The 12015-nt window shown below is 40.5% G+C and overlaps 1 protein-coding gene across 2 annotated transcripts in view; it reads left to right on the top strand.

Moving 5' to 3' along the window:
• Positions 1-12015, top strand: part of LOC150090528 (ras-like protein family member 12) — a 58225-nt gene that overhangs the window by 21775 nt on the left and 24435 nt on the right. The window contains exon 2 of one of the 2 annotated variants that reach the window (XM_090378626.1): positions 7641-7697. The exons of the other annotated variant lie outside the window; for it this stretch is intronic. Coding sequence (XP_090234752.1) covers positions 7641-7697 — 57 coding nt within the window. The remainder of the gene's footprint in view (positions 1-7640; positions 7698-12015) is intronic. 2 annotated transcript variants of the gene reach the window in all.

Here is a 12015-nt window from a genome sequence, read left to right as displayed (position 1 = left end):
CTCTGAAGTTCTGAACCAAGTGTTGTGTATCCTCATTTGATCAATTTTTATGTAATTATGCATTTTTATTAGTTATCTGTCATCTTCAGTCTCTGTTTCTCTCACTTTGTTTTTCTGTTCTTTTATTCCTTTTACTTACTGTTCTTTTATTTATTTTCCTCTTCCCTTACACTTTATTGTCCCTGCTGTGCCTGGGATTGCATTTGCTGCCTTGGACTGCACTAGACTACTTCCCCATTTTTCTACTTATTTCTGCATTTATGTTCTGTTTAACATAAGGTTATATATATATATATTTTCCCTCAGTCTCAGTAGCGTTCCCCCATCGGGTTGAGTTGCCTAGAACAAGCGCTAAGGGTATAAGGAGTTAGCGTACTGTGTCTGTAAATTACATACATTCTGTGTTTTGAAAGATGAAAAGTACGCTTCTGGCTACGTTTCATCCAAAGTCATCCCACTAACAAATGGGTTTAAATCAGCTGCAGCTATACCCGAACATTTAAGGTTCTGTTTTAATGTTGATTACCTTGCTTAGTACAGGTTCTGTTTTAATGTTGATTACCTTGCTTAGCTGTACTTAGATTAATGTAGAAAAAAAAAGAAATGTTACTTTTTGGACGACTTTAATAATGTATACCTAATTAAATATTGATCGTTATAAATACTATTATTCTATTATTATTAGCTATATGGTGCAAGAAAGCCTGAGGCTTATGCTGCACAAGCCAAAAAAAAAATCCCCGAGTTACCCTGAGAGAGAGAGAGAGAGAGAGAGAGAGAGAGAGAGAGAGAGAGAGAGAGAGAGAGAGAGAGAGAGAGAGAGTGAGTGTCAGAAGTAGAAAGGAATCGCCAAGAAAGAGAAGAATAATGACATCCAACTCAGGACCCTGGGTGTGCCAATGGTCTACTTCGGTGTAATTGTTCTACAAAAGTGTGTTCTTTGGTAACAGACTGTTGGGCTAAACTGATATTTCATTCTTGATATGATAATTCACAGTGGCACTAACTTATATTTTTATCCAATGCGAAGTACGGTATTCATTCAACTTTTGAAGTGAGCTCCTACTACATAGATTATTATGTGTTTTGATGGAAAGAAGTAGTAGAGACTGCCATTTCTGATAAATTCTGCTAGAGCAGTATTAAAAAAAATAAATAAAAAAAAAAAAGAATAAAACCCTGGAAAATCGAAATTTTCATCCCGCAAGCCGACTACCAATTAATAGACACGACACGTTGACGCCTCAGGAATTTGGTCGCTTCTACGCAAATTCTAAATGACCGAATCCAATCCCCTCTATAATCTCCGATCTATAAACCAAGCGCGAATTTTTTTGATACTTTTAGATAGTATAAGGTATAAGGTATGTTAGTGTCTAACGGCTCCTGGGATTTCTCCCATCTCCGCGGGTGTACATTGTATCGGGGCCAGAGATTTGAAGTGTGTGGGGGTCATGTGCTGTATATTGTGTTGTGCCCTTTGTTCCTCCGGTCTATTAGCCGCCGAGCCCCTAGTGGTACCCGACGTTACCACACCATGCCACGGGGAGGCTGACCGGGTGTACCACTGTAGCTAGAGTACTCTGGCGGGTCCTGCCACCTACTTTCCTGGGATTTCAGTGGCTAGGACCAGATTTGAGAATGAGATGATCGCTGTTTCTTGAGCAACGGTTGTAATTTTAACAGAGTGTAGGGTTGTTCGCTGATAACTTGTTCTAGGGCCAAATAGGTCGGGCAGTAATTTTGATGTTTTTAGATTTAGACCTGTGGGGAATGCGTGTGTGTGTATATATAAATATATGTATATACACACACGCGCACACATATATATATACAAATGTATATATAAACTAAATAAAAAAAAAAAAAAAAAAACGTTGTGCAAGAGAAAAGTAAGGGAAGAAGGCAGAAGACTGGAGGGTAGGAAACAGAAGTCTGACCTCGGTCGAAAAATATATCATATCGTTCAAGTCGAATACATTCAAATTGGATGCATGATGTTAGTTTTTCACGCTGTATACAAAGTTTTTCATGAGAAATATTCAGCTATCTGCTTTCTTTAGCGACCTATCGCCCAATTGCCTTCCCTTCCCTCTTGGAGGGGAAGGAAATGGAGATGGCAGCGATTAGATCCTTTTAATGGACCTCCGAAAGTGACACTCACCGCTAGAATCCCAAATCCCATTGTTGAATGATTCTAGAGCTAAATCCTCCTGTGGTCACACTTCTGCTTTCAGAAATCTTGTTAGAAGCCCTGTCCACGTTTGCAGTCGGAAACATTCACGTATTACGCTAGTATGTGGCAGTGAAACTGCATTCCTTGAACTTGCTTTCGACGTTACTTTGTCCGTGAAGTTATTTGTTTAATATGGTGGTAGTCAAGGAATTTTCGCGGGCCTTTTTCACAGACAAGCGTGACTGAAGAAGAGTGTAATCGGTCCCAGAAGAGGGCAGCACGGATTTTTTCGTCCGGGCAAATCGACCACAGAACACACGCACGTTTATTTTAAGGCGTTCATTTAAGGCAACACGATCTAATTCGCTTATGCGCCTAAAACCCAACAATACCAATTAACAATATATTTGTGATAATTAATCTCAAAATTTTCATAGCAGAATTTTAGGTCAAATCTGTTTATTTGCCTAGACCGAGCGCTAAAGTTAAGGGTCTGAAGGCATAAAAGTTTGGGTACCTATGCCTTAACATAATCCCTTCTAAGAAAAAAATCATTGATGAATGCTGAGAACACTCCATGGATCTTTACCACACACTCAGAGCTAATTAGCTATACCCGATCCGAGTTTCAAAAGCAAGTTACAAAGAAACTTTCTTTTTACAAACGAAGACCAACTAATCGGTCGTAGCCTGAAAAAGGAATACAGAAGTTCCTCGAGTGGCAACAAGGAATTCATGGATTGCACAATCCTTGCATGTTTGTTATAAAGATAGAAGTAAACTGTATGTATTATTAACGTTGACGGATAACAGATGTACTATATATTTCGGCGTATAAGTCGATGTATGTTTTTTGCCTTAAATTTGCGCTTAATCATAAATTCGCCTTTTGTCGACCCCCCCCTTCTTTTTACAGTCCTTTTTCGCATCTTGCGCATTGATGTATTACAGCAAAATCTTCATTAAGAACCAGCGTCTACTGTTTAATTCGATTATTTCTACTCTTTTAAAAGTTTACACTGCGCAGTAGATTGTATATGAGGCGATAAGCGTATACAGAAGTCCCTTTTTATAAGTTTATAAACTTATTTTACAGAATGTCGATATGGCAATTTTGCTAACGGCCCTTCTTAAAGCTCACTGAATGCCATCATGCTTTTTAGGCTCCGTAGTCTAACGAAGGACCCTTAAAATGTCACTCAGTTGTCTGTCTGTCCGTCCATCTGACACAGCATTGTATCTCTGGAACCAAACAACCTATTGACTCGAAATTTTGCGTGGGTTTGTACATCATGTGGGCCAACATAACGCCATATTGATCGTTGTTGACAAAAGTTTTTCTGAGAAATGGAGGGGTAAATGTGGGTGGGGGACAAAAATGTCGATAACCTATAGCTTTATATACACCGTTGGAAAGAGCTCAACGAGTAGGTTTAAAATATAATTTTAAAATTAAAAATGGCGGCGCCAGACAGGAAAACGTGAGTAATTTTCCTGTCTCCCTCCTCTGTTCTTGTTGCTAATGGAGCTAAAAATTTAAAAATCGCATTAGCTATGCGTTATAGTGTGGGCAACGGTGGGTCTCATTTAAGACCCACCGGCTAAAAGACCAAATGAACAACAGTACAAAACATTACACACCACAATATCCATACACTTTTAAACCTCTGGCCTCTACAGTGTTCTGTATCACACCACAATGTATACTACGCGGAGATGGGGGAAACCCCTGGTGCCGTTAGACCCTAAATACACTATACACTATAGCTATGCGTTATTCGATGCTTATTAAGGGAAAACTATTTCGATTGAAATCTATCATTTACTTTTTGTGTTAAATTAAAAAAAAAAAAAATTCTTTATTGCACTTCGATATCACGCTTCTTTGTACTAAGTAACTCTCCTTTTTATGACAAAAAGGTTGCTAAATAATTAGTTAATAATTCTATAAAGGTCATTTATAAATTTGGTGCGTGTGTGTGTGTGTGTATATATATGTATACGGCATATATATTAAAAATAATGAAACTGTAAGTATTGCCTAAGAATCAAATTCTAATAAATTTATATTTTATATTTGTTTTTTCAAGTCTTTCAAAAACCAGAAAGTATACGCTATTCATCTAAAAAAATCCAGAGGGTATACCCTCCACTACAGCCCTGCTGATAGGTATTCTTCAGCGCGTGATTCCTGTAACTGTTGTCGTCGCAAAATTTGTAGGGGTCGGTTTTGTTCGTAACAAATTTATTCAGGTCAGTGTCAAGGCGCTGTACTTCAGCTAGCATTTGGTTTGAAAGAAAACAGCCAGATCGATACATGTCGGTATTAACAGTAAGGAAGAGCTTTAATTCACTTTAGGATTTTATACCCGGCATATATGCTGACCTTTTAAACGATTTTTTAGGGCTTCAAAGGTAGGCTTACACTCCGGAATATACGATATTATAAACATGTATTATGAAAACTGATAATTTTCCACGTAGTCACAAATTTGTGCGTGAATTCATTCGTGATGTTACAGAAGCATCTTGCTCATCCCTTCCCTGCATCAGAGAAATCAGTATCGACCCGAGATGACCGTGAAGGAACAGTCCAGTTCAGTGGCCTCATTTTCCTTCGGCGTTATGAGGAAACATCATAACTGAAGTGATTAAAATCACTGGGGCGGGGGCTGGGTCAGGGTTAATTAGGATATGATCTGTGGGGAGCTTTTATAGGTTTACAAGATTAAATTGAACGGGATGAAATCTGAATAAACGTCTGTGGACGTTGTTGCCTGTAGATGAACTCGATGACATTTATTGAATTTTGTTATGGAACAGAACCTTACTATTAAGTAAGGTTCTGTTCCATAATTGGTCGAGTTAGTCACAGAAGATGTATTAAAAGTCTGATGGTGTTAATCTAAAATGTGGAAACTGGCGAAACTACTAATTAATAAATGAACACAACAACGCACAAGTTAGTGCAAACGCAGCATATTAGTGCGCGCGCAGCAAACTCTGAATTAGCGAAAAAATATGAGATTTAACTAAAACGGCATCGTTTTAGTTAAATCTCATATTGTGAATACCTTCACAACGAGTTGCCATGATATTGCACTACTTCGAATAAGTAACGCTTCACCAAAGGAGAAGACTGTTGTTACTTATTCTCAGCGGATACCACCACACAGACAGCGCCGTTTCGGGGCTATTTGGTCCTTTTTCGGTGGGTGGGTAGGTACCCTGATGATGATGCAGTGATGACAAAACAGTTATGAAGTATAACTCCACAATGTCAGAGATGCTTGTTAGTGTATAAAGTGAATTTAGACTGAAACGCTTTAAGGGCTTAAATAAAACGATGCGTTTTTTGCTAATTCAGAGTTTGCTGCGTACTAATATGCCGCGTTTGCACTAACTTGTACGTTGTCTAATTCTCTCGCAGCCTGAGGCTTAAGCCCTTGAAGCGCTTCAGTCTACATTAACATGATTAATCAATAAATTGAATGAATTGAGGTTCTGCAGGAACTTCTAGTATTAGTAATGGCCGCATGGTGCAAGAAAGCCTATGGCTTACGCTGCACCAGCCAAAAAAAAACGAATAAGACAATGATAAAAATAAAATAAATAAATAAATAATAATAATTAATAAAAGAAAAGGAAATTAAACCTATCATCCTATGCGCTTCCCTGACCCGAAGGTACTGTCCAGATGACCTATGAATTTCCCCAAACTGTCAGCCTCTACCACCCATGTAGGCAACTTATTCCAATAATTTACAACTCGCTGGCTAAAATAAACTTTCCTGCAGTCCAATCTAAACATTTCTCCCCGTAACTTGAATTTATGTCCCCTAGTTCTAGCATCATTTATAATCTTGAAAATTCTGTCCTCATTCATTTTACTGATGCCTCTCAGAGCCTTAAACACCTCAATCAAATCTCCTCTAAGGTGTCTAGTTTCCAAACTCTGCAACCCACATATTCGAAGTCTTTCTTCATAAGGACGCCCTTTTGCCGATCTCACCAGGCGAGTTACCCGTCTTTGCACCCTTTCAAGAAGCTCGATGTCTTTCTTTAGGTGCGGTCTCCATACTTGAACACAGTATTCCAAGTGTCGTCTAACAAAAGCCTTATATAATGGGATTATCACGTCCCTATCTCTACTTGCAAAAGTTCGATAGATCATCGATAGGACACCAGGGGCCTTCCTTGCAATCTGTTTACAATGCTCAGAGAATTTCATATCGTAACACCCAAGTCCCTTTCCTCCAGTACTGGGTTTAGTTGAACTCCACCAAGTGAATAAGTTATTTTGGGATTACTGTTTCCCAGATGTAATACCTTACCCTTTGTTGGATTAAAGCATAGCTGCCATTTTTCTGACCATCCCTGAAGTCTTTATAGGTCTCTCTGGAGAAGTTCAGCTTGACAGTGATCATTTACCACTCTACCAATTTTAACATCATCTGCAAATTTAGACATCACGCCCTCTATCCCTTCATCGATGTCGTTTATGAAAATTAAAAACAACAGTGGTCCTAATATTGATCCTTGGGGAACCTCACTTCTTACATCGAACCAATCTGAGGAATAGCCATTTATCACAACCCTCTGCCTCCTGCCCTGAAGCCATCTATCCTTCTAAGGATTAATCCTTCTATCCATCTATGAATTTTCCCAGTGATTCCAACCTGTTCCAGGTTATAAAGCAACCGCTCATGTGGGACTGAGTCAAAAGCTTTGCTGAAATCTAAATAAACAATGTCGAAATTATTCCCTAAATCCAGCTCGTGAGTGACCCTTTCAAAATAGCGAACCAGATTTGTTAAACATGATTTTCCCTTTACAAAACCATGCTGAGTATCCTTGAGAATTTCAATTCGATGCAAATGATCCTGAATTCCACCCTTGATCATTGCCTCCATGATTTTCCCTACTACTGAAGTCAGACTGACAGGTCGATAATTTCCAACTTCACTTTTAGAGCCACCCTTATGTATGGGAGATACATTTGCACTTTTCCAATCCAAGGGAATCACCACAGAGTCTAGCGATGCTCGCATAATTAGCCTCAATGGTTCAATGCACTCGCTTGCCGCCTCTCTTAAGATTACAGGGTTTATTCCGTCAACTCCAGGAGCCTTACTGGTCTGTAGGCTCGAAAGTTTTTTCATTAATATTGGTTAAATAGGGCAACAAAAAATTTTAGACAAACTTGGAATCAGAAGTGAGTGCACTAAATTGGCAGAAGCTTGCTTTTTTTTTTTGATGGGGAGAAGTGGAGGGGTTATTCGCAGCCATCGTGATGAAAGTAACAATATAGGGCGACCGACCCGATTTACGTGTTGTGATTGCGCTGTAACTTGAAGTGTGTGAAAGAGAGAGAGAGAGGATGGGGGGGGGGACGTGGCTGCTGCTGTGTGTGTCCTGATTGTTCATGCTTCCATCTAACTTTCTGTTTTTTTGTTTTCCGCAGCTCTGACAGTGAAGTACATCACCCGTCGGTTCATCAGCGAGTACGATCCAGAACTAGGTGAGTACCGAGGTCAAGTACCTCATCTAATCCTTTTGGCCCTCCTCGGGGGTGGGTATTTTTAGATAATTATTGCAACCGCAAGTGGGTACTTAGCTCGCCGCATCATACGTTTTGTTTGTCGAGCACCAATGGAATGCTAAACAATCGCGCTCCTTAAACTTCTAGAGCATGTGCGATTTGGTCCGCTGTACTCCGCTCGCTGTCCCCCGTAAAATAAACTGGCATCACCTGAGTACGAGAAGTTCGGTCTGCTGCAAGCATCACTGAAATTTCCATGCCGTTCGCGATGCGAAGAGACAGCCAGTGATCGCTTTCGCAGGTGGACAGGGAGCGGTTGGAAGTAGCCACCGTAATTTCTGTCCTCGAAGGACGTCGGCAACTCGTCTAGATCAGAGGGTGACATGACCTAAGAAAGTGCGTACTACTCTAATTCACTAGTTAAAGCAGCGAAGATGTGAGTGAAAAGGGCTGTTTTGAATGCGCGTAGGAATGTTTCGCCGACACCACACACCGGGGTGTGTTATAAATATAGATTACGTGGGTGTTTTTCTCTCGCTAATCATTACACTGTTCTTTCTTTGGCACCTCATTCCCAGACTTTCCGCTGCCTGACGATAAGTTTTCGCATCGGAGTTTTGTGGCCTTTATTTCAGTTTGGACTACATTTCATGCGCAGCTATTTCTGCTCACAAGCGGCAGAAGTTTCTGGTGTGCAAAGAATTCTTCCCCATTTTACACAGCTGGGTTTAAACATTGGTTTCAATCTCTCGATAAATATTCTTTACAGGAACATAACAACGAGAGTGGAGAGGAAGCTTCCCACTTCATCAGGAATTTTCATGTCTTTCAGTGATTTCAACGAGCGATATATTTAAAGCGATCTCAGCCCGCTCATATTTCGCCGTGCACGATATTTAAACTCCATTTCGATTGACGGAAATACCGTCTTTTTTAAACTTTCTCGATAAATTCGATCGAGTTTTTGGGTTAATTTTTGATTTGTGTTGCAAATTTGGGCTCCTCGCGTGGACCGAAATAACTCCGGTGGTGCGTTTGTATCGCGCGCAGAATGCTCTCCTCCACAAGCCGTTTCAACAGTTCATCAAGTGAACCCCCTCACGCGCTTGGATTAAGAGACGAAAATAAACATCCACCGAGAAACACAAGTTGCACCACGTGACTGACGACCTTGGAACGGCGGCCAGACGGTAGATATTTCGCAGTTTTCGATTATTTCAGTCGCAAATCTGCGTTAAGCGAACCAGGTGAACACCGAACGGCTTCTCTTGTCTGTTAAGAACCCGAAAGTCTTTTTTTGGAAGAAATAAATTCTTTCCAACCCCGTGTAAAACAGCTTCTTCACAACAGGATCATCTCTAGTAAGTATCCAAGTGACGCCATTTCCTGTGTGGAAAGGGGTTGGCAGCGTGTACGAGCACCGATTACCAAGTTGTGGGCGGCGCGTGTTGCCTTCTAAATGATTCATTAATCGCTGTCTTGTCGCAGGTGGCAAAACAGTCATTTTGAATCATTCCATAATGCTTATACTTAACCCTTAACTTTCTGTGGCAACATGTAGCAGCAGCCTTGCCCTGGCAGGCGACATTGAAAACTCCAATATTTCAGTCTAAAAATAGAGTTGCACAAGCCCAAGTTTTTCTTGCTTCAGTTTATTATACACAACCTGAGAAAGAAGTGAGAGTAATGATTTAGGAAGGCGAGTACCCATGATTCATTTAATAACCAAATGATAAGATGTTCATCAAAACAATATTGAGCATTTGAGAAAGAACAGAAAGTTCCATCTGTTATTGTGTTCGAAAATAAGTGCAGAAGAAACACCATGAGGATTTGTCATAAAAGTGTTCTAAGCAAGGTTCCGTTCTTTCCGATCATTATGTGTGATGCGAGGTGATCAAACAAAGGCTCAAAACAATGGTGAGAAGTTGAGGGTTACTTCGTAGACCATTTCAGAAGTAAGGATACGCAGTTTCTCCAGTCAGTTGCCTTAATTCAGTGTTTCTCAACTTTCTGCTTCTGGAAGCCCCTTTTTAAAAGAAACAAAATCCGTAACCGTTTAACAACTCCTTTATTAGTGATAACAAGCTTAGTTCCTTCGTTTGACCCTGTTTTCCATTTAGAATTTATTTGAAAAACGTTGCCTTCCCCAGCAGGTGTCTTTTGATATTCCTTGAAAGAAACCGCAACCTACTGATTGAGAGCCGTTGTTTTAATGTCTGCTTCCCATTGGAATTTAGTGATCATCTGTTGTTCGAGAAACAGAAGATGAGGTCAAGAACGTAATGGACACAATGCAGTATTCTGATTACATTGTTTTTCAACTCTTTTTAATTACTCTGCCACCTAAACTTTAAAAAAAAAAAATCTCGGACACTCCTACCAATGTAGCGAACGGTATAAAAGAGATGTATGTAAAGCAGGAACAAGTTTAAACATGGGCAGAAATATTACAAACAAGAAGAGAGGTGCTTACGGAATTTCAGAATTGATCATCGGATGCCATTTCAGCAGTTTGTTAATGCGTGCTGCAGCACCGCGTTTGAATTCTCAGATGTAGCCAAAAAATGGAAAAACTAAGGCGATGTGAGTGTAGGCGAATGGTCAGATAACCGAACCGACAGACGTCCTTGAGAAAACGTTACGTTGATGTTCTAAAAGTCGACAAAGTGTCTGTAACAGCATCTGCGAACAAACTTCAGGGTTTGAATTTTCGTCACAGATCTAGAACAATGGACTAAGCTCTACTGTAGACCGGTGGAGTCAAGAGCCAACACGGTCACAGAGAAAACGTCTCATTGGGTCAGCTCGCTTATTCTCTTAGGGGACATGAACTCCAATTTCGGACCCCCTCCACAATGTCCGCGGCAGCTGACCCGTCTTTTTCTTTCTCTCTATGCTCCTGCTGCAGGCAATGGTTGCAGTTGCATAAATCCCATCGTTCTTAGACCTTGGAACATTGGAAACAGGTTCTAATGAGCATTGCACGGGCTTCACCTAATATGGACCAATATAAGTGTGTGTGTGGATATGTGTGTCATGTCTTGCGTAAGGCGCCTTCTAAACGTTAATCGACTCCGCCGAGGTTCTCTGTGATGATATACAGGATAGGATTCGTAAAATGTCCAGAAATGAGTGTTTGTTGTTCTAGGCGCATCTGCAATTTAAGTCATATTGCGCCATGTATTATGTCTGTATATTGTGTGTGTTCTGTGGTCGATTTGCTGTTTGCTGGACGAAAAATCCCAGTTTCCAGGAGAAAAAATCATGCTATCCTTGCCTAAGACTGACTAACTCAGCCACGTTGTGAGAAAGACCCATAAAAATTCCTCGCGTCATTGACGGGATTCGAGCCCAGGTCTTTTTCACTCCATGTGGGGAGGACGGTGATTATAGAAATGAGTGCTATAGGTGTGAGCAAAGAGAATGACTGAGGAATGCCGAACTTCACCGTGGGCGCAATGCACTGTTACGCACTGGTAACAGTGCATTGTGCCCACAGTTCGGTTCGAGTAAGACAGGTAATGGTGTGGTGCTGTTTCTCGTGGTTTCGACTTGGACCGTTGGATGTAAAGGCAAAAACCTCAAATAAAGTCATACGCTGGCATCTTAGACAATTCTGTGATATCCACACTGGCAGTTTAATGAAATTGAGCCCCCTCCATGTTCCAGCATGATAATGTCCCATCCTATACAGCCCTCGCGGGTAGCCCAGTGGATATCATTACTGTACCCCCCTACCGGGTAAAAAAGGCCTGAGTTATATTCCCTTCAACGGCGCGAGGAACGTTTTTAAATAGGTCTCAGGCGAGGGTTTGCATTTTTTTTTTTTTTTTTTTTTGTTTTGTTTCCCCTGAAACCAGTTTTTCGCCCATCAAACAGGCAATTCGACCACCGAATACACGCAATTTACAGACAATCAGAAATATACGGACGCTAGTCATTAGTCAATACGCCCGTCTTGTGCTTCTGAACTGACACTTGCATTGAAACAGGAATGGAAACAAATTCTTGCTTCCTGCTGCGAAACTGGACGATGGATCTTTGTTGTTATTGGGGTCAAGTATGGTGAGCTTATCTCTTATTAATTTGTTCAGGAAAACTTGCGTTTGCCAAAAACGCAAGTTTTCCTTAATTGAAATGTGTCCGAGTACTTTTGGTAGTGTAAAATAGAAAATATTTAATCATTAAATATTTATTTATTTATTAAATCAGTTTATTTCCCAAGAAACCTTGGGTCACCCTGGGACGGCTCTGTGCACAGGGTGAAGGGTGTCTGGCACAGAGTATATACAGT

The sequence above is a fragment of the Mastigoproctus giganteus genome, chromosome 1, assembly GCF_048544385.1.
Source record: "Mastigoproctus giganteus isolate SK-2022 chromosome 1, ASM4854438v1, whole genome shotgun sequence".
NCBI lineage: Eukaryota > Metazoa > Arthropoda > Arachnida > Uropygi > Thelyphonidae > Mastigoproctus > Mastigoproctus giganteus.
This window is presented reverse-complemented; position numbering and strand designations above follow the sequence as displayed.